This window comes from Chelon labrosus, assembly GCF_963514085.1.
Source record: "Chelon labrosus genome assembly, chromosome: 7".
NCBI classification, from domain to species: domain Eukaryota; kingdom Metazoa; phylum Chordata; class Actinopteri; order Mugiliformes; family Mugilidae; genus Chelon; species Chelon labrosus.
The window spans coordinates 2,308,566-2,332,727 of NC_140343.1; the positions used below are offsets into that span (position 1 = coordinate 2,308,566).

The 24,162-nt window shown below is 40.4% G+C and overlaps 1 protein-coding gene across 1 annotated transcript; it reads right to left on the reverse strand.

Moving 5' to 3' along the window:
* Positions 1-11,347: 11,347 nt before the first annotated feature.
* LOC311490424 (uncharacterized protein) lies at positions 11,348-19,792 on the reverse strand. Its single transcript, XM_084547893.1, has 9 exons — positions 18,764-19,792; positions 17,948-18,160; positions 17,491-17,626; positions 16,543-17,054; positions 14,367-14,515; positions 14,048-14,229; positions 13,745-13,917; positions 12,750-12,964; positions 11,348-12,592 (listed from the first exon to the last, which is right to left on the reverse strand). Exons 1-9 carry the CDS (start codon positions 19,093-19,095, stop codon positions 12,336-12,338), a joined length of 2,169 nt encoding a protein of 722 aa, XP_084404019.1. The 5' UTR covers positions 19,096-19,792; the 3' UTR covers positions 11,348-12,335.
* Between the last annotated feature and the right edge of the window lie 4,370 nt (positions 19,793-24,162).

Genomic DNA, 24,162 nt, shown 5'->3' on the forward strand with positions numbered 1-24,162 from the left:
TGAGGAGATTCCTCCCAAACTGCCCAATCACGTCTTTGAACTGACGTCATGAGGGCGGGTTTCCGGTCGTGCAGTTCGTTGGAGAGCAACTGCAAGATCTGTCTGCAGGCGAAGACTCCCGCGATATTTTAAGGTCATGTGACATGGTGACGTAGTGGTAAGTCCCTCCCCGTCTGACTCAAGTCGGACAGAATTTCTAACCAGCATGCATTGCGTCCATCCCAGCATGCATTGCGTCCATCCCAGGATGCATCCATTGACTGTATATACTAGGATGCATCACGTCAAGTCAGACTCAGACAGATCTGCATCAAGTCGAACGCGCCTAGTGTGTCATCACATACACCGTAAGAGCCGCTCTGATTGGCCCAGGTGTTCCTCTTCTGTGGAAGCAATGGCCGAGTCTGCACCGTAGGCTACAGCTGTTCTAAATCATCGTTCACTAAATTGCAGGTAAGTTCGGTCTCTGCCTAGTTAACTTTATGTTCATTTATAGTGTTTGCAGTTTTAGCTTTGTCGTATTAATCTAAGCAGTTGTTGCTACAGTTAGCATTGCATCTTTTCCCATCAGCTCGTTAGCTTTTGAACACAACCACCGTGCTAACGTTTACAGACGCTTTAACGTGAACAATTGTACACATTAAAGCGTTTATTAGACGTCGAAATGTTTGCAGGGAACACTGCAAACAACAGTTGTTCGGTCGCTATCATTATCAGAGCGATAGTAGTTATTCCTGTGTGAGACTTTGGCTGGCCGCCATTGTTGGGATAACTGTTCTTGTTGTTGTTTTTTTTCCGGCAATACAGACGCATTCTAAAAAAGCTGGCGGTGTTAACTGCCGTTTTGATCGCTAATCATTTGTCTTTTTCTACTTGTGCAGATGGAGTCATCCTGTTTGATAATCGGGCAACTGAGGACTTCATAAGGGCACTTTTTTTTAACTATTATTTTTATTATTATGTTATTGTTCTATTTGTATTATATTTGTAGGCTATTGTTACATTTTTATTCACAGACCGAAGGTAATTTTATTTATTGTATTTTACCACTTTTTCACAAATTGTACTGCATTTTATGCTGCCTAAGACTGACGTTTGCAATAAAGATTGGGGAAAAAACTGTCGGGATTGGATTGTGATTTATTGTAGACCAGACTGTAGTCTAAAATGAGTTTAAGTTTAACGTAGAAACGACGTCTAGAAGACCACATTTGGACTACAACTGGCTCCTATACAGAGGTCCTGTGGACGTCGGTAACGGACGTTCACTCGACGTCGGGAAAAGACGTCGTCTGTTGTAACAGTCTGCACCTTCAGAGGACCAAACTTCGACGTTCAAAAACGACGTTGAAAAGACGTTATTTGAACGTGTCTTTGCTCAGTGGGGCTTGGATGCCATTTATTAATAACAAAAAAAGGGGGATACTTCAGCTGATTATATTCCTTGTGTTACAAAAAAGGAAAAGAAAAACATTTCTGCAATCTGCCTTTTGCAGTCAAAAAACTGTCCCGCTTCCCACTTTCACCAGTGTTTGCATTACTTTCCCCGGGTGTCCTAAATCACTTCTCAATCACTGCAGGCGGCAGCTCTGACCCAAAAAAGGAGGGGCAAACAACAATAAACAAAATTTGCAGTCCATAATACATATGCTACAATACCAAAAAAATATTATGTTCTAATAAACCAAGTAATTTAAACGTCTGTTTTCAAATAAAGTTATAAATAAATGTATAGATTAACCAAGATTCATTTTGGCCTCAACAGAGGCAGAGCTTTCAGCTATCAGGCTCCTCTCCTGTGGAATCAGCTCCCAGTTTGGGTTCAGGAGGCAGACACCCTCTCTATTTTTAAGGTCAGTCTTAAGACTTTCCTTTTTGATCAAGCTTATAGTTAGGGCTGGACTAAACCATCCCTTAGTTATGCTGCTATATGCCTAGGCTGCTGGGGGACAATTGCACCAAACACATGTCCTCCTTCTTTCTTCTCTCTCCTCTCGCGCATCCTCCACTTTCTTTTCTCTGGCACAGAGCTCTTGCCCTCTAATTTCCTATCTACTACTAGTCATGCAATTCTGTGCTATTACTATATAGAATGTTTACTGCTGTGTGTATTGACACTATATAAATAAAATTGAATTGAACTGAACTGAATTGAATCTACCAGCTGAGCACCACCAAACCACAGCATCCTGCTCAGAACGACTGAGCCTGCAACCTGTCACCCTGAGCTTCTTCCTGAACATCATTGCAGCAACCAGCTGCTTTAGACATACGGAGATGTCACTGTTTATCATTACATTTGACTGTTTCTTTTTATCTCCAGGTCTGAAAAGGTCTTACTGGATGCACTGGAGCCTTGTATGACCATAGCGTGACGCAGAGTGGAGGTTTTCTTATAGCTGAGACCACTTTGTTTGTTCTAGTGGTTTATGAGAATGAAACCACATGTTCCATTTACCTCCACCCCACTGCCCCCTACTATTTTGGTGCTTTTTTAAAAACGGCTTTAGAAATGCTTGATGTTTGGTTGTTATTGTTACGTCATCTACGTCTATAGCACTGGTTGGTGTTGAACGTAGGCCCTTGTGTTTTACTCCATCACTTGGAGCATGTAGCTGCTCCCACAGCTTGTTAGCTAACTGTCTTTACCATTTCTTCTTAAAATGAATTTGCCCTTCATGTGTTAATGTGTACTCTGTGTGTCTGTATGATGGTAATGAAGGATAACTTCTGATAAACAGTAAATTATTGATGACGCACACCTAGAAGGTGATTCATTCTTTTTTTTAATGCAGCCATGTGTTTTACAGCTGAATAGTAGACTACATACATTAAGTCATTTTTTCAGGAACACTTCTATGACATTCAGAGCAACAAAGGCTTTCTTGAGAGCTGTGTAAAGACCACCCAAATCCAAAACTTCCACATCCCAGAGCTGAGTGGAGCTAAAAGGAGGTCCCACATCATCAAGAGCTCATGGTACTATAGATGACCAGCGAATGGAAGATGAATGTATAGAAGACATGTCTCTCCTTCATGGCTTAGTGTTCCAGAAGATAAGACAAACCTTCCACTACTGTCAGCAGATTCTCCATGACGACCTGCAGCAGTCAACTGATGTACAAAAAAATAAATAAAATAAACATGATCTGAAACAAAAAATGATTTAAAACATACAATAAATTATACATGTTTAATAATCTAATCTGAATCCTAAAAGAGCTGCAGCCACTTTTATTCATTTTAGTTTGTGACCTTTTCTTTCTGAGCTTAGTTCTCGTTTTGTGGGTTTTGCAGAGCTGCATCACCATCCACAGCTTTTACTCTGAAAACCAGTGAACAGGAAGTGGTCTATGTCACAGTGAAAGCACACAGACTAACTATGTGATTGCCTTTGTATTCAAGATAAATAAAGATAGTTAAATAGATAAGTAAAGCAAATAAAACCACAGAGTTTAAAAGATCAACTGGGAAAAGCTTTATTAGGGCAACAACAACAACAACAAATGTGATCCAACTGAAAGGTGGAACACTTGCTGAAAGATGTTGATGGAAACAGACTGAACTCATAGAACATTTAATTGAACTACAATGCTTTTCAAAAAGCAGGCCACACAGCATAGAGTGTAAAAGTCTTGTTAGGGCGTGACCAAGCTGAGAGAAAAGAACACTAAATGTAAAAGAACAACAGAACATAGAACATTGAATGCATCAGAACAAAGAGGACTGGATTTCTCTCCAAAGCAGAACACAATAAAGCAGAATGAACTGTTCAGCTGTGACCAGTTCCACTCAGCTCCGTTCCACACTGTAGCCGTGGTTCTAATAGACAACAAGGGCAACGAGACCAAGCAGCAACGGGGCAACGCTCAGTTTGACCTTCCAGGCTGAATTACAGAGGCTGGAGCCACAACATTTTGGTGCTCTGGTGTAACTAGAAGGGTTCCTTTGATAGGCCTGATTAAGAGATTCACAAAATCCTGCGGATGCACAACCTCCATAATGATTGGTGTCTGCTGCTTTTGCTGTGGATGAAAAGAAATCAACATTATATCAGGCCACTATTTAGTTTTGAACAAATTAATTTCCTCAATGAACACATGAAGGCAGCAGTCTACAAACAAAGTGGAGAATGAGGACTCACGAAATGACTCAAAGCACCGGTCCTGTTCACCAACACACTGTATTGGTTTGTATTCAGGATCTCGAGGTTCCATGCAGCTGAGGCACTGCAAGCCATTTTTTGTGGTCACATCAGGGTCTAAAACAAAACAGAAGACTGGTGTGACACACTCAGATCTGTTGGAAACAAGTCACCAGAGGAGACAGCAACATCAGAGAGCACAGTAAAGAATAAGAATAATGTGCACAATATAAAATAGATTAAAGTTTTAGATTGTTACAGTGTCTTTGTGCATGGGCTGTAATATTAAGGGAAAGGAATACAAGTTTACATCAACACATCAAGAGTCATACAGCTTAAGATCAGTCATGGATCATAAAGCTTTGGAAAATTTACCATACTGACATGACTGATACTGATTGATTAGGCTTCACCTGAATGCAGCTCCACAAGTTGGTATGTTGGTAAAGAGACAACCTGTCACAGGTTTACAAGGTATGATAATCATATAATACTTACAAGGAATATCATCTTTGTTGCAGAGATCAGTGTTGCAGCAATGTGTAGATGAAGAATGAGTTTCTGAGCCAACTTTGTGTGATAATGACTTTGCAGTGCAGGAAGAGGACGGCAAGCAGCTCCTGATCAAAGTTGCCATGTTACCATGGCCTGGAATGACATCTGAGAACAACTGTGTTAATGTGAAGAAGTACCAATAAAGCAGAAACTTCACAAGTGGCAATGTAAGTGATTTCCACGTTATGTATGTGCTTTCTACCTCGCTGGGCAATAGTTCCGCACACCTCATCAGGGGAACATGTCTGTTCTGTTGGACTGTTTCTATCATTCACCAGACATCAAAGAGCTTCAGCTGCAGCAAAGAAAAAGAAATACATGGTAATGAATAAAGTCTAAGTAACTGAAATCACCCTGTTGTGAGTGAATAGCAACATAGTTGCAACATAGATGTTTCAAGATGGCGCCGGTGAGGTCAGCAGCCATCGTACCTGCTCCGACACTTTCTTTGTACATAGTGCTTTTTGCTTTTATTTTTAACTTATTTAGCTCACCTACCCTGTGTCATATCACTTATGACAGACAGGCACTCATAAATATTGGATTACATTACTCAAACTCTTTTATACAACCATTTTCTTCCGACCCGGTGTGGCCCCAGGACATCCTGCGCCAGGGAGCCGACACAAACAGAAGAGGACGCGGGAGCCCCAGGTCACGCAGACGGCCTCGGGGGAAAAGAGCTGGCGTAAGAGAAAGGCTGAGGCGAAGAGCACACCACACGCCACTGCCTAGTATCTTACTAGCCAATGTCCAGTCACTGGAGAACAAGCTGGACGAACTCAGGGCCAGGATACAGTTCCAGAGGGACTTACGGGACTGCAACATCATCTGCCTCACCGAGACATGGCTGACTCCTCTCGTACCGGACTTCGCTATTCAACCTGCGGAGTTCCTTACAGTTCACCGCATGGACAGAACTAGTGAGTCAGGGAAATCAAAGGGAGGTGGAGTATGCCTTATGGTTAATAACAACTGGTGTGACAGTAGGAACGTTGTCCCTCTCAAACGCTCATGCTCGCCTAACCTGGAGCTCCTATCCATTAAATGCCGTCCCCACTATCTGCCCCGCGAGTTTACTTCGGTCATCATCAGCGCCGTCTATATCCGAGCTACATGAGGTGATTTCCACCCTTCAGACTAACCATCGTGAAGCGGCCCTCATTGTAGCCGGGGACTTTAACAGTGCTAACTTGAAGAAGGTGATGCCGGAGTTCACTCAACACATCGACTGCCCCACCAGAGGAGTACGGACTCTAGACCACTGCTACTCCCCATTCAAAGAAGGCTACAAAGCGAAACCTCTCCCTCCCTTTGGAAAATCGGATCACGCCGCTGTCTTTCTCATGCCTAAATACAAACAACGGCTGAAGCAGGAACCCCCTGCTGTGAGAGAAGTGACGCGGTGGACAGATCAATCGGAGGCCGCTCTGCAGGGTGCGCTGGATTCAGCCGACTGGGACATGTTCCACAGCAGTGCGGGTGGAGACATCGAGGAGTTTACGGGCGCGGTTGTGGGATTTATCGGGAAAGTTGTGGATGATACCACGCCGAGGAGAACCATCAGGACTTTTCCCAACCAGAAGCCGTGGGTGGATCGATCTGTCCGTGACGCTCTGCGTTCCCGCACCGCTGCCTACAACTCCGGACTCGCCTCTGGGAACATGGAGGAATACAAGTCGGCCTCTTACAGTGCTCGCAGAGCGGTGAAAGAGGCTAAACACCGCTACGGCCAAAGACTGGAGAAACTGATGGGACAGTCTGATTCCAGGGGACTGTGGCAGGGACTACGTACAATCACGGACTACAAAGCAGCACCCGCCCCCCCGGTGAGTGGCGACGCCTCTCTGGCTGACGAACTGAACAACTTTTTTGCGCGCTTTGAGTCGGGAAACCGACTGCCTGCTGCGCTCCCAGCCGGAGGGGAGGACACATTCACTGTGACGGAGCGCGACGTGAGGAGGGTGTTTAAAAGTGTGAACACCAGGAAAGCGGCTGGACCAGACGGGATTAGTGGGCGTGTCCTCAAAAGCTGCGCTGATCAGCTGGCACCTCTGTTCACAGTGATATTCAACCTCTCACTCAGACAGTGTGTGATCCCAACCTGCTTCAAGAAGTCCACAATAGTCCCTGTCCCAAAGAAACCTCACCCCAGCAGCTCCAATGACTTCAGGCCCATAGCCCTCACATCTGTGGTGATGAAATGTTTTGAGAGACTGATCAAGACATTCATCACCTCCACACTGCCCACCACCCTGGATCCACTACAGTTTGCATACAGGCCGGACAGATCTACAGATGACGCCATAAACCTCCTCCTCCACAAGACCCTCTCCCACATGGACACTGGTAAGGGAAACTTTGTGAGAGTGCTGTTTGTTGACTACAGCTCAGCATTCAATACCATAGTCCCCTCCAGACTGGCTGCTAAGCTGCATGACCTGGGCCTGGACTCCTCCCTGTGCAGGTGGATCTACAGCTTCCTGACCGGCAGACCACAGGTGGTCAGAGTGGGTCACCACACTTCAGCCCCCCTGACTCTCAACACTGGATCCCCCCAGGGCTGTGTGCTCAGCCCTCTGCTGTACTCGCTGTACACACACGACTGCGAGGCCACTTCAGACTCCAACATCATCATCAAGTTTGCTGACGACACCGCTGTTGTAGGACTAATCTCCCACGACGACGAGACAGCCTACAGGAAGGAGGTCTCCCACCTGGAGGACTGGTGCAGGGAGAACCACCTCCTGCTGAACGTCAGCAAAACAAAGGAACTGATAGTGGACTTCAGCAGGAAACAGCAGAGGGACTTCCATCCACTCACTATCTGTGGCTCTGAGGTGGAAAGAGTGGACACTTTCAGATACCTGGGAGTGACCATCTCACAGGACCTGTCATGGACTCACCATCTGAACACCATCGTGAAGAAGGCCAGACAGCGTCTCTACCTCCTCAGACGCCTCAGAGACTTTAAGCTCCCTCTCAAGGTGCTCAGGAACTTTTACACCTGCACCATAGAGAGCATCTTGTGTGGGAGCATCACCACCTGGATGGGAAACTGTACCAGGCAGGACTTCCTGGCCCTCAAGAGGGTGGTCCGTTCAGCGGAGCGGACCATCAGAACCCCCCTCCCCAACCTGCAGGACATTTACACCAGACGTTGCAGGTTAAGGGCCACAAAGATCCTGAAACAGCCCAGTCACCCCGGACACTCTCTCTTCTCTCTACTGCCATCAGGCCGGCGTTTCCGATGCCTGAGGACAAGGACTGAGAGGTTGAAGAAGAGTTTTTATCCCCATGCCATCCGCCTGCTCAACTCTGAGCCTTAACTGGACTTAAATATCACTGCACTTTATTCATGTAGCTGCTAAATACTAAATACTGTAAATTATGTACATATACAACTACACCCCCTCTAAGTTTACCAGTCTATATTTTTATTCAGTCTATATTTTTATTCTTATTTTTATTTTATATTTTATTTCTCTATCAGTGTACATTACACTTATATTGCTTATCTTGTGTGGAAACTACTGTTTACTATGAGGGGCCGTACAAGCCATAATTCATTCTTTCACTCTCACATACATACATTCTCCTCACACATACATACATTCTCCTTACACATACATATATTTTCACTCACACATACATACATTCTCCTTACACATACATATATTTTCACTCTCACATACATACATTCTCCTTACACATACGTATATTTTCACTCACACATACATACATTCTCCTCACACATACATACATTCTCCTTACACATACGTATATTTTCACTCACACATACATACATTCTCCTTACACATACGTATATTTTCACTCACACACATACATACATACATTCTCCTTACACATACATATATTTTCACTCACACATACATACATTCTCTTTACACATACATATATTTTCACTCTCACACACATACATATATTTTCACTCTCATATACATACATTCTCCTTTCACATACATATATTTTCACTCTCACACACATACATTCTCCTTTCACATACACATATATACTTCTCACATATATACTTCTCACATATATAGCTCCTCCTCCTTAAGCAGGAAGTCACTCTCAAACCAGGAAATGCATACGCCAGACTTACTCAGCTTATCCTAACTTGATATTAAATAGCAGAACTTTACAATGAAGCTATTCAAAGTTATCCTGTTTTCTTATTTGGTGCAGTTTTGCATTTTTGGAGCAAGTAGCAATGAAGACGACATTAGACATTTTTTTAACAATGTCTTACAATGTATTGAACGACTGCAAGGAGAAACTACAGATTCTTTTGTTCATGAAAGGCTGTATGGACAACTTCGTGATCACATTCAAACCTTATCTGGATTTCTGTCAATCTCAAGATTTGTTGAAGATTCAAGAAATAGAGTTGCAGTCAATACATTAGAGTCCTTGTATGGATGTCTTCAGTGTTTGCTGACTGCTCATGAGGCCAGACAAAGAACCAGGACTGACAACAGTTATGCTCTGTTGCCTCCACCTGTCATGACTGGACATCAGGGCAGACCTAGATACAGCATTTCACAGGAGCAAATCTCTCATTTAGTATCCCTTGGAATGAACTGGCAAAGCATTGCAACATGCTTGGGGGTAAGCTGTCGGACTCTCTACAGGCACAGGCAGCGGCTTGGTGTTCAGCCACTAACATATGTAACACTATCAAATGACAACCTGAACAGAGCTATTGGTGAAATTCTTCAGTCTACCACAAATGCAGGTGAACGTTATGTGCATGGGAGCTTGAGGTCACGTGGACTACGCATTCAAAGGTGGCGTGTTAGACAGAGCCTGCAAGAAATTGACCCTATTGGACGGTCCTTCAGAAGACGCCGTGCAATACGTCGACGAGTTTACAGTGTTGCAACCCCTAATCAATTATGGTGAGTAAATTCCCAACAATACAACTTAGATTAAATCAAGTAGCATAAAGTCAGTAATCAGTTTCTTACAATACACTTGGATGTGGTGGAAGATGTACTTACTTTATTTGAATGAAAATAAGTGTAAAAACACTTGATTACAAGTATAAGTCATACATCAAAAGTAAAAGAGCTCATAATCAGATTATTCATTTGATTGATTGATTACATTCATGTTCTTATTTAACAAATAAATCATACGTTACTCAACAGTTACTCAGTACTTTAGTAGTTTTTTCAGTAATTATCTGGATGACTACTTTTTACTTTTACTTGACTAATATTGTTCTAAAGTGACAATACTCATACTTGAGTACAATTTCTGGCTACTCTACCCACCTCTGATAATAATATATTAATCAAAAGAACCAAACACTTCTTTGCAATACTTTAACTACAGCAAGCTCACAATACTTATATACTTTTACTTAAATAAGATATTTAATGTAAGACTTTTACTTATAATTGAGTATTTTTACATTGCTGTATTTGTACTTTTACTTGAGTAAAGGATCTGAATACTTCTTACATCACTGTTTTTCCCACACAATTGACTATGATTTTAATTTCTCTTAGGCACATCGACGGAAACCACAAACTTGTGAGGTGGAGGATGGTATTTCATGGCTGTGTGGATGGTTTCAGTCGAACCATCATCTACCTTGCTTGTCTAGACAACAACAGAGCCTCTAGTGTTTTGTCTCTATTCATTGCTGGTGTTCAGAACTTTGGAATACCGTCTAGGGTTAGATCCGATCACGGAATGGAAAACACTGGTGTTGCCCGTTTCATGCTTTACTGGAGAGGACTGAACAGACGTAGTATTATTACTGGCAGATCAGTGCATAATCAAAGAATTGAGAGATTATGGGCAGAGCTAAATCGAGTAGTGTCATTTAATTTTGTTAATCTTTTCAACTTTATGGAGGAGCATGATGTTTTAGATTCACTTAATGAGTTACATTTATTTTGTCTTCATTATATTTATTTGCCACGAATTCAGAGAGCTGCCTCTGAATTTCAGAACCAGTGGAATAACCATGGTCTTTCAACACAAGGGGGGCTAACTCCTCTCCAGTTGTGGCAAAGGGGCATAGTCACCAATGCAGGAATACATAACCCAAGTATGAATGGTATTTGTGACATATACAGTGGCTTTGGTATTGATGCCAACAGATCACTCTCTGAGTTATCGACAAATAATGTTGTTGTTCCATCAATTAACATTTCCATCAGTAACACAACAATGGATGCAGTTCAGCAGACTTTTGATCCATTTGAAGATGATGGAAATCATGGTATTGATTTGTTTTGCAACCTTGTGCATTTTCTTCAAGAGAGGCATTCCTAAAATCATATTGAGTTCATTAAAGGAAACAAAACCCCTCAACAGATATTTCTGATTTGAAAAGGAAGAGCACGTGAACATAAATAGAAAAGGTCCACACAGGATATTTACTTCCTGTGGTTGTGTAATGCATAACACACTACCGATATTTGTGATAGTACAGCATTACACCTAAAAATATTGGCATATTTTAAAGTTCATTGTTGCCATTTATTTCATTTCTGTGTATGGGATGTTAATACCTTTATCTGTGTAATTCTGAGCTCAAACCTCTGTTTACATTTTACAGACATGTTTCTTGAAATGTTCAAAGAAATTGTTACCCAAACATTATGAAACTAATGTGAAACCACATTTTATTGAAGCTTTTGGCTCTGGAGAACTCAATAAATTGACTGAACTGTTACTTATTTTAACATGTCATCCTTTGCTGAATAGAATGCCTAAAATCAACATTAATACAGCATCAGTGGAATCTGTGAGACAAGGGGCATAAGAAGCAACACAAAAGCAGCACAAAAAATATTTACACATTACACATACACTCATCACCCACTGAAAAAACACACTTTAAGTTGTGTATGTTAAAACAGCAACTTGACTCTTGATTTAAACAAAAACAAAAACACAAGACTCAATTGTTAACTATATCTGACAATTCAGAAGAGTGTACACCATCCGCACATTTAATTAATTATTAATAATTAAAAAAAAAAATTAATTAAGTCTTAGAATACCTTTCCATTACATGCTTACATGTGTAAATCAGGGCCTGATTGTGGTGCTAGAAGAAAATCATTACAAATCATACATTTACAATAGAACTTGCCTTTGTTTTTGTACAAGTATGCCAAAGATAACCTGTTCCACCTATGACTTACCCTCAGATCCCATATAAATGTAAAGTTACTGAACTACAAAGTGAAGAAAATGAAAAGTATGAAATCAGTACACTACTGATCAAAAACAGGTGGGGACCGGTGAACAACATTGTTTACTTATCAATAAAAACAAGCAACAGTAAATTACATTCAGTTCCTACCTAAACTACAGAGTCAAGTTCCACAACAATTTAAAATTACATCACAATAAGTTTCTCATTACAAGTCTGCTTTTGCTTTCACTGAACTTTCTGAAAATCTGAACTGTAGCCTACTAAAGAAAATGTTAGCACCTTATTGTTTTAACAAAGATGCAACAATATGTATTTTTCAAACAAAACAATGTGGAATGATATCCACACCAACAACATCTGTCAGGAATTGTTTTGGAATTGATTGCTGACTTGAGTGTGAACTTGACCTTGACAGAATACTGAATACATGAATTAAGCTATGCCAAAACCATGGGTATTGCCCAATGCAAAGTCCATGTTTTCCTGAAAGTCTTTGTAAGAGGTGTGCAGTGGTAACTTCAAGCAATTGATGCAGGTGTTTGCAATGGGCAGTTTAGAAATGGTACCCGTGTTGTGCTCTTTGTGAAGAAATTCCACTGAAGGTTGTGGGGAGAAGCCAATTGGTGGAACAGTATTGGCACCGGTGGCAAAGGCGAGAATTGTCCCCAGCTTGTGCGTTCCCTCTTGATCTAGAGAAAGCAATACATTGGAAATTAGATTAAAATAAACAGAACAAAAAAAAACATAGCATGCATCACTAGGCCTACTCTTAAGTGATATACAGTGACAAGATGCAGTGCATTATTAATTTAAGTAAGACAAGAAACATATCATTTCTACATTAACCTTCTGCATCTGTTAGGTAGTCTCTCCAGAAAGTAACAACAACTTCTTCAGCACGCCTTCTGTTGCTGCCAACGGGAGATAGGCGGATGGTGAAGAGGCTGTCAACCAGGTCAGCTGTGAGGGTTGTAGGAGACCAGCATAGAAGGGGGCGAAAACTCTCCTGGTGAGCTTGGATTTTGTCCAGCACACCAAGTGTCCTCAGTCCATCCCGAAATCTGAGTAAAAATCACACTTTCTTTTTAAAGTGTTTTGGTTGGCGACTTCAGTTTTAACAAAAAAAGTTTTCTTCACATGTAGCAGATGAATGAATCAAAGAAAAAACATATAATTATAAATATAGGAATTTAAATCCTATTAAAATATGCAAATATCTTGTACTTCAGGTTAGTTACAACAGTAAAGTATGTATGTCAAATTCATATTTTTCAGGGTACTTGGTAACCAGTGGTTGAAGAACTACTACTAAGACCTTTACTTATTGTAAAAACACTCCAAATCCTACTACAGTAGTAAGTAAGTTAGTTAGTATTATGAGCCTGATGTAGTTAAAGTATTGCAATAAAAGTAGTGTTTCGGTTCATCTGACTGATATATCATTATATGACATCATTAGATTATTAATAGTGAAGCATCAGTGTTAGAGCAGCATGTTACTGTTGTAGCTGCTGGAGGTGGAGCTAGTTTACACTACTTTATTAGTTAGCTAGTTTAGTCCAGTGGTTCCCAACCTAGGGGTGGGGCCCCTCCAAAGGGTCAGCAGATAAATGTGGTGTGTGCCGAGATGATTAATGGGAGAGGAAAGAAGAAAAAACTAATTACTGATACACAAATGTGTTTTCAATTTTTGGACTTGGCCAATTCATGTGGAGGGTGGGCATGGACTAGCACACTACACACTTAAACAGGAATGGCCTTAAGAAAACCCTTAACACAAGGCAGTCTTCATGGGTTTCAGTTCTTTATTGTAGAGGCAAAAAAGCTGGATACAAGTTTACCTCTCAAAAGGACCACGCACTCTGTGTATCACTTGGAACATCAGGATGTCATCTACAAGCAGATTCTTGTCTTCCAACCTTCGCAGTGGCCTCAGGCAGCCAGCATTGGCCAAGTAATCCTCAAGTGGCTCTGTTTTTGCTAGCAGATCTTCAAATGATGTACATTCTGTGACCTTCCAATAGATACAACAAACACAATTTGAAAGGGCTGTAATTAAACATCTTCCCCTCTACACGAGTCACTAGTGTTGATACAGATGCACATAGACCACAACATATTCTAAAACTCAGAAGAAAAATTACCCTTTTAATTTTTTCACGCAGGTCACTATCTACAACATCTTCCAAAACTGGCTTAGCCAATTCTGGACCATCAACAAGGCAAGAGAAGAGAGTTGGGGACAGAAAGCTTGCAGGTGGACCCCCGTGTACAAAGCTTACTGCAATGGCCCTGCCTGCAATGAAGTACCTGTCCTCTCTCATGGCTAGAGAAAATAAAATAAAATAATTCATTTGACAGTTCATGTGTACAAAGACTTGACAAAATACCTGTACGATCATATAAAATGTAGTGATATAAAAATAATAATAAAATTATTATGAGATTACTATTAATACATACCAGTACTGTCAAAGGCCAAGTTCATTTTGCCACCTTCTCCCTCAAACATTGGAGATAGGGGCAAAGCTTCCATTAACAGTCTTAGAAATTCTCTTCTTGGTCCACCTAAGTCCACAGCCTCTTCTGGTACTCCCATATCATCAGAAAACCTGACAGAAATACTGTGACATGGATCATAGGTCCCTCGTTTAAAACCTCTGATGGCTCCATCCAGGACTGTGGATCGGTTAATGTTAAACTTGCATTTCCTCTGATAGTTTATTTTTGTTGCAAGATCTTGCAAAATATCGCTTGCTGGCATCGAATGTCCTTCTGAAACAAGATACAAGATAAAATATAGCTGCAAGCAGCAATGTAGGGTTCAAGCAGGACGTTTCGGATAGAGCTGCAATAGTACTGATAGCATCGGCATGATGCAAGGAGTACAACAGTACCATGTTTTCGAATATCAGGCATACGGGTTAAAAGTTATGAGGTAAAACGCAGTTTTGCTAATTACATCGCCCCCTAGTGGCCGAATGACACCAAATTTATATTGCGCACTTCTAAGGGAGTCTCAAAGCGTGTGACTAAGTTTGGTCCTCGGAAGTCAAAGCGTCACCGAGATATAAGAAAACTTCCTGTTTGGCGGCTTTGCCGCCAACTGCGATTGGCTAACAGGAAAAGTTGGCATGAACTGTCACTGGGGCAACCCACAGTATCTGTGGATATCACAATTTCATTTCAAATAAAAACGCATCAAGAGATATGAGCAAAAACAATGTTTTGCTAATTATAGCGCCCCCTAGTGGCCACATGACACCAGATTTGTTTCGTGCACCTGGGACAGTGTCTGGAAGCATGCTACCAAATTTGGTTTCATTGCACCAAAGCGTTGCCGAGATATGAGCTCCAATGGAAAACGCCGCCTTCGCCGCCAATTTTGATTGGCTGTTGCGGCCAAACGGTTTCGAAGCTGAGGAGGCTTGATAGTAAGGTTTATGCGCATTGGCCCGTAGACGGTCTGTGCCAATTTCTGTGAGAATCGGACAAATTTGTGACCGCTGACAATTTAGTTTCGTTTTTCAACAAAATCGTAAATTGCGAAAAATCTATCATGACGCATTATGACGTCATAGGGTGCGTTGGAATCGCGATGATCCAAGGTTTCCAACGAGACCTTGTTTTCAAAAATCGGACATACGGTTCAAAAGTTACATTCACAAATGTACTTCAAACTTTGACCAGTTGGTGGCGCTAGACCGTGCTTAGTGCTTACATGTAACTCAGTCAAAGTAATATTGAGACTGCCCTTAAGCTATGTGCAAAATTTCGCAACTTTTTACCATACGGTTCTATGAGCTGCCATAGACTCCCATGGCGGAAGATTAGGAATAATAATAATAATAAGAAAACCATGAATAACAATAGGTTTCCAGCAGCTACGCTGCTTGAACCCTAATAATAATAAGAAAACATACAAACACAATAGGCTTCTAGCAGCTTCGCTGCTTGAACCCTAACAAGACAAATATAAGTTATAGTATATACTTGTTAAGAATGCAGCATCATGTGTGTATTCTTCATGGTCATTGACAATTTTGAACATCAGAACATAACTGTCAAGTATAAAGTATATTAGTAAGCATTTAGTATAATACAAAGTCAAGAGGTTGTGATATGTAGCACAATAAGCTACGTTTTGTAAACTGTGTTCCAAGCATGCCGTGGCACCTGCCATTAAAGTAACCTCTCTCCTGATAGTAACAACCTTATCACTGTTGTTAGTCTTTGGAGTGATTCTTAACAAACAAACAAACAAACAAACAAAAGTAACTGTTATCTCCAGGGACAAAGTGCAGTTGTGTGGCTTATTGAAGTTTTTTAAAATAGTTTTTGGACAACAACTGAGCTGAACAGCACAGAAGAATAAGATATATCAGGCTTTGGATACAGGTACCGTTCTTCTAAGTAGAAATTTGTAAATTGTTGCTCTGCACAACATTTGTTGACAAAAATAAAAAATATAGAAAATTGCCAGCCTCATCATTTAACTTTTACATACCAGTGCTGTGAAGGGCCAATATACACATATGCATATAAACATAGCAGGTATGGCACCTGAATTCACTAATAATGCAAAAAAACTGTCTTTGAAAGTGGCTACCATAACACATTTGCATTTTTTTGTACTAACCTTTCACTCTGTAGGCTTGCTAGTATAGCCTGGTTCAATTCCTCATCATCAGAAGACATGTCAGACAGTGCAGCCGTTACTGAAAGGTAGTTATCATAGTTTGTTGCAGTAGAGGGTAACACAGAACAAAGACTTGCTGGAGTGCTGCTCTGGTAAGGTGAGCTTGAGCTGTTTTGGCAAGTCAGGACCACAGTTGGATCAGCTAAAGTTGTTCCTCCAAACGATGAGGTAGAAGGCTGACTGGAAGAAGGGCAGCTTTCCTGTGAGCACACTGGCAATTGACTCGAAGAACTGCTTGCTGAAGTGCTGGTGTGGTTGGTTGAGATACTGCTTTGGTGTGTCAAGGCAGGAGTTTGAGTGACTGCAGAGGTACAGGTTGGTGGGGAGGCAGTCATTTGGCTGGTAAAACTGTCTGAAGATTCAAATGAGTGTCTATCTCGTGTTAGAGATGAGGAGCGCAGCTGCCTTGCTGAACCAGTGTTTTCCTCACTGCTATAGCCTGTATTATCATCCTTGGAAAGACATAACAGATTGTCAGATATATTCATTTTCAACTGTAACTGGAACAGTACCTGGAAAGACCAAGATTTATGATTACAATTCTAAGAATTACTTTTGCTGTTCACGCTTTAAAAGTGCCCATAGAGTACCAGTATCCTCTCCTAATTTTAGCTCTCGGTTAGTCCAATTAAGCAGCTGTCAATTTATTCCATTTCTGTGCTTAGATTTAACATTTTAAAAACAGGCATTCCAACTCTGCACTAGTCTATAGAAAATGTATATAGTTTTTCAACACTCATAGCTACAAAGCTGAACTGAAACTTTAAGAACAACCAAGATAACAACATTAATCTTCATTCATTCATGTTTATGCACCAATTATAGTTGTTATTATGGTTATTATTATTACAATGCTCTGCAAGTCAGTTCAAATGTGATACAACATACCAAAATTGGCTTTGATGGTCTGATGTATAGGGCTTTAGATTTATAGACTTTATGTATGAGATTTGCATCCAGGTCTTGTCCAGCACGCAGTTTGGGTGAAATCAATCTGCTGCCACATGCCATCAGAAACTCAAGGCTGAAAAACAGTGGGTAAAAATGCAAAAGGTTAAAAAAAAAAGGGTCCAAAAAACTTTTTTGGATGCACAAGACACATTGAAAACTGATGCACTGACAGCCTGTGTTCCATTTCATCTTTGAAGATGGACACAGCAGAAAACCAGCAGTCAGAAAAATAAATGAGGAATGTAAGCAATGCCAAAAAAAAAAATCAAATGTACTAAATAACTGGCTTAATAGTTCAGGTTTGATCTGTTGTTTACATAATCTAATTACATGTGATTTTCACTGCTTGAGATATCCTTTTAATTTATACTTGACATAAATAAAAAGTGCTTACCTCACATCAGCAGAGAGTTTTTCTCCAAAGGCATCCCGTATTTGTTCAGTGACAGTCCTCTGGTCCCAGGATTTCTGGAATTCAAATCCATTCAATATATGTCCTTGTTCGTGTAACTGTTGCTTTGTGCGATGTTTGACAACAAGACTGCTTGATGGCCTCGGAAGAAGGATGACGTCTTTGTTGAAAGTATCGTGATATTGTGTTTTGGCCCTACAAAACAAAGCAGAAATATATGTATTCATCTTAAATGCATTCTGTGCTCATCAACCCTTAAAACATGGCAAATGTTAGGTTGTAGGCTATTTTTTAGAATCCTACCACAGCTGTTCATTATAAGTACATTTTTCATTTTCTCAAGTTCATAAAATATTTTATATTAAAATAAAATATATAAATGAAATTTATATTGATATATGATGTATATATCACAGCTCTTTTAAAAAAATGGCATTGACTTATTGCTGAAAGATATCCTCTAACGTTACCTGCTTGAACCAGCAGCATTAGCGCCAGTTAACCACAAACTAAAATGTGTCATTTAATTTTTGCTATTTACAATCTCTTTGACTTGTGCTAAAAACGTTAGCGATCTAAAACTCCACTGTGTTGGCAATTTAAAAAAAAATGCTTTGAAATAGTTAGGTTTGTCACTGCTCGAACTGAGTTGAACATGGATCAAATGAGCCTGACAGCTAACAGTTAGCGGACATTTTCTTAAACTAACCAGCTTTGACTGTGTTGCCAAAGTGTGTTGCTACATTAGCAGGAGTACGTTTAGGATTTAATGTTAGTTTAACGTTAGGTTGTTCTCACCGTTTCCTTGACCGGGTGTTCCAGTTGCCAAAGTGTTGCTGAGTCTGATATCGCAATGACGGCCGCCGCAGTCCTCCAGTTTGGCCTTGTGTCACATTAGCTGCTGCTTGGTCTGCTAAAGGAACTTGGTAGTTGCCTGGTCTGAAAAGTTCTCGCATCTCACTTTCCACCGCGCTATGAGTAACGTTAGGTGCAGCTGAGCCTGTCCTCTGCCGCTCAAGGGACGAGGACAAGGATGGGATGGTTTCAGGAGAAGACAAAATATTCCTTAGTACCCCAATAGCTTGCTGAAATGCCCGCGTCTCATCTCCCCCATGATCTCCCCCCTCCATGCTGATCGTGACCTGACGGACCTGACCTGCATGGCTCTGCTTGAGCTTCTCAGCCAATCACAGAGGGATTCTTCTTCCTCTTCCTTCGGTTTTATGGCGGGTTGCAACCATTATTAGGTGTATACCGCCACCTACTGTACCGGAGTATGTAGACAATGAATGTTGCCTTCCGTTTCCACTATACTCCTTCCGTTTCCACTATACTTTCACTCACACATACATACATTCTCCTTTCACATACATATATTCTCACTCACACATACATATATTCTCACTCACACATACATACATTTTCGTTTTACATACATATATTACTTCTAGTATGAAAATGTATAAATATGAGAGTGAACATATATATATATGTGCGAGTGAAAATATATGTATGTGTAAGGAGAATGTATGTGTATATGTGTGAGAGTGAAAATATATCTATGTGAAAGGAGAATGTATGCATGTGTAAGGAGAATGTATGTATGTGAGAGTGAAAATATATGTATGTGTGAGGAGAATGTATGTATGTGAGAGTGAAAATATATGTATGTGTAAGGAGAATGTATGTATGTGTGAGTGAAAATATATGTATGTGTAAGGAGAATGTATGTGTGTGAGTGAGTGAAAATATATGTATGTGTAAGGAGAATGTATGTGTGTGAGTGAGTGAAAATATATGTATGTGTAAGGAGAATGTATGTATGTGTGAGTGAAAATATATGTATGTGTAAGGAGAATGTATGTATGTGTGAGTGAAAATATATGTATGTGTAAGGAGAATGTATGTATGTGTGAGTGAAAATATATGTATGTGTAAGGAGAATGTATATATGTGTAAGGAGAATGTATGTATGTGAGAGTGAAAGAATGAATTATGGCTTGTACGGCCCCTCATAGTTTACTGTAGTACTTATATTCTTATTTTTTTTATACTACTGGCTGCAGGTATAACAATACATTTCACTGTGCATTGTACTATGTATAACTGTGCATGTGACAAATAAAAACCTATCTATCTAGTTAAATAGGTCTTGTAAGTGACAAGTGTTGATTCTTATATAATTAGAATGGTAATAATACCTTCACAGCTCTCAGACAAACATACTTTTTATCTGAAGTGACTTTGATTCTGTCTTAAATTAAACCGTAACTAGTAGAAAACATCTTAAAAGCTTTAAATCAGACTCACTTGTGCTGGAGAGCATCCAGATGAGAGTGAGAGTCAGAATCATCTTCATCGTGGTGGGTCAATCTGCAGACTTACGCTTCTCTAGATGCTTCGTCTTCCTCACAGTCCAGTGATGTGCATGTGGCAGGTTGACTGTAGCTGGTGTAGCTGTGAACGTTGGCATGCATGTATGTGTGAAAGTGTGTCACTTCAAGGTTTGTGTGGTTTTAAGTATAGTGTGCCACCCACCACAACATGATGCTGCCACCCCTGTGCTCGAGACATAACGATGCTCATTGTGGCCAAACAGCTGAAATTTTGTTTCATCAGACCAGAGGACATTTCTCCAGATGTCATCCCATGTGCAGCTGCAAACCAGAGTCTGAATTTGTTATGGCTGTGTTTGAGCATTGGCTTCTTCCTTGTTAAAAAGTCTCTTAGGTCATGTCATTGTAGGACTCAAGTCACTGAGGGTGTAAATATTTTGTACCTTTGTTTCTTCACAAGGTCCTTTTCTGTTGTTCTAGATTTGATTTGGACCATCTCTAGGAGACAGAACATGTCTCTTTCCTGGGTGGTACAAATGTATGGAACCTTCAGGCATTTGGACTATGCTGGTGGAGGTCCACAGTTATGTCTTACCCTTGATGTGTGAAGGAAAGACACAGAAGGTCTTTCCTTCCTGCTGCTGTCAGGCTTCACAACAAACACTCTTAATATGTGACCACAAGGTGTAAAAACTTCATAACCCAGTTACACTAGTCTGTGCAATATCTTACAATTCAATCTGTCCATTTTTTTTATCCTTTTGTATTTTATTAATTATCTTTTATACGCTACTCTTCTTACTCTTGTTATTTTTTTTCTGCCCTTTCTGTACACTGTTGCAAACAGCAATTTCCCCATTGCGGGACAAATAAAGGTTTTTCTTATTCTTATTCTTAAGATGTTTTTGCTGGTTTGTTTTAATTTTCCCATGATTAGACTCAAATTAAGTCAATTATCAGTCAGAAGCTTGTAAAGGCCTTTTCTGAATGTTTCCAAGCTGTTTAAAGACACAGTCAAATGAGTACGGGTAAATGTCTGAATCATAATGGAATGAACTCTGAGTGAAATAATGTATTGTTTGAAAAATGACTTGTTTAAATCCTAAGAGAAGATGTTGCAGTTAACTGAATGTTAACCTCTGACTTGGAAGCTAATTCTGAATAATGAGGACTAACTTGTGTTTGTTTATATGTTAAATAAGAGCAACCACTTCCGACGAAGAACATTTTCATGCAGCACAAGTAAACTAATGGTACATGTAGCTTCAAAGTCTTTAAAGTGTGTGTTTTTTTGTTGTTGTTTGTTTCCTTTAGTTTTACAGAAGAGGATCCATTTTCACATTTGTGTCTCATCCTGTGATGGACTGAGTTCTTCTCTCGGTGCAGCTTGATGTTGTTTGCATGCAGGTCTTCTGCATTAAATCTGGCACATCGTAACAGAAACATAGCAAGTTATGCAGCATAAGTTATATCGATTGATGCAATGCTGGACAAGCTGTAAGCATCACAGCACTCAGTTAGCAACATGATGTTCAGCAGCTGCTCACTTTCAGATTGCATTTACTGTTTTCAGTTCTTAAACATTTTAAGATAAAAATAATTACAAAATGCAAAGAGTAAATTATGAAGTAGGCATCATGGAATCGCAGTCTCTCGGTGGCAGTGAGAGACTTTTTTGTGTTTGCTCTGTAGACCACAGCATCCTGTTGTTAGAGTGAATCAGTCTGCAACCTGTGTTTCTGAGCTTCATCAGGTCCATGAACATAATTTCAACCAAACATCTGCCATAGAAACTTGTCTAAATTATTTTCCAGGATGTTACGTGACAGGCATAATCAGGGGGCAGATTTCTTTGTGTATGTGTGTTTTCCCTCCTGTTCTCCTCTTCCTCTCCTCCTTCTCACTCCTCTCAGGTATACTCAGTCCAGTTAGTCTACACCTGTGGATCACACCTGGCCAGTCACCCTTGGTTTAGTATAAAAGGACCGTGCCTGCAGTGACTTTTGCTTTTCTGTGCCTGCCTTCACTGTTGGTTTCGTGTTCTGTGCTGTACTTTGTTTAGTAAACTTTGTAGTTTAAACCGGTAGGTTTGTGGAGTGAGGAAGTGTGACTCGATAAGTTTCTGAGTACTCTATACATTTTCTCAACCACGTAGTACTTCCTTGTATAAAACACTAGGGTTGGTGCCACTTCTGTGTTTATTTTTGTTAAGCTCTATTTGTAGATAGTCAGAGTCAAGTTTTTATTTGCATTTTGTTTCAGTTGTAGCCTCAGTATAGGACTAGATTTGTTGTATGCTTTTAATTTATTATAGGACACATCTGAACCCAGTGTGGCTGTCAGCGTGACTCAGAGTGGAGTATTTTAGTGTCAAACCACTGAACACTTCACCAAATGCTGACATTGTTTAAGAATTGAATTGTTTCTAGAGAGTCCATCTTGAGTTTGCTTCATGTTTAAAATAATCACTTTTTTGTACATATTTTAGTTATTTCATGCTTCTTTGTTTACTGCATAATTCCATATGTGTTCATTCATAGTTTTGATGTCTTCAGTGAGAATCTATACTGTAAATAATCTGTTTTCTAAAAGAGCTGTAGCCACTTTTATTCAGTTTAGTTTCTGATCTTTTCTTTCTGAGCTCAGTTCTCGTTTTGTGGGTTTTGCAGCGCTGCACCACCATCCACAGCTTGTACTCTGGAAACCAGTGGGCAGGAAGTGGACTATGTCACAGTCTATGTCACAATAGTTTGACCATGCTCCCGTTTGCAGATAATTTTGTCTCCTCTTTAACTTGACCATCATGAGTTGTGTTACTTGGATGTCAAAGAACACACAGATAACACGTTTTTTGTTCATGCTGTTTTGCAGTGCATGTGAGTTGGTCAACCTTCTTTCTGTTGACTGACGCATCAATGTCATTAGGGAGCCCTCTGTCCAGAACTCATCTCAGCAGCATGTTTTTACTGCTGGAAATCAGGTCAGCACTGACAAGCAAAGCAAATAAAACCACAGAGCAGCATGATGCTGCCACCCCTGTGCTTCACAGCTGGGATGATGTTCGGTGGCTGGGATGATGGGAGAGTCTGACCACTGCACAAAGCCTTCTCCAGCACAAGACCCCAGGATTCTCAATGGGGTTAAGGTCTGGACTCTGTGGTGGCCAATCCATGTGTGAACATGATGTCTCATGCTCCCTGAACCACTCTTTCACAATCTGAGTCCCATGAATCCTGGCATTGTCATCTTGGAATATGATCCATAGATGGAATAACCTGGTCATTCAGTATATTCAGGTAGTCAGCTGACCTCATTCTTTGGACACATAATGTTGCTGAACCTAGACCTGAGCAACTGCAGTTTTCTCTGCTTGATGCATGCCAATGATTTGACCCTTCTCAAACAGACTAACATCTTTTCCACGACCACAGGATGTGTCTTTAGACATGGTTGTTGAAGAAATGAGAAGCTAGACCAGCATGTTCTGACTGAGGGCTCTCATCCTGATTATTAGTGAAATATTAGTGTTCATATACTGTAAATACAAAGATGACAGCAAATTGTATTGATGCACAAAAGATCTTTGACTGCCATCTCCTGGTAGAAAATATTATTTACTGCACAAGGTCAAATCCACATAAAAATGATTTCTCATTAAGTTTTATTATTTCCTTATAAAACAAACTTTGACAGAAAATAAAACGAAAAATTAAGAAATTAAGAAACAAAGGGACAAAACAAAAGACTAATATATGTAAAAAGTGTTAAAAGAGCTTGATAAAATATGATAACATGATGCAGTTCAGTGCTACCACTGTATAGCATGTTAACTGCTGTGTGTCCCTCTGTCCTCCTCCCCTT

Excerpts from the sequence above, each read along its gene's own strand:
- LOC311490424 (XM_084547893.1), bottom strand. The coding sequence starts at position 19,095 with ATGGAGGGGGGAGATCATGGGGGAGATGAGACGCGGGCATTTCAGCAA. Across the intron at positions 17,055-17,490 it reads GACCATCAAAGCCAATTTTG|GATGATAATACAGGCTATAG; the intron begins GTATGTTGTATC and ends TGTCTTTCCAAG. Across the intron at positions 12,965-13,744 it reads GTGCGTGGTCCTTTTGAGAG|ATTTCGGGATGGACTGAGGA; the intron begins GTAAACTTGTAT and ends ATTTTTACTCAG.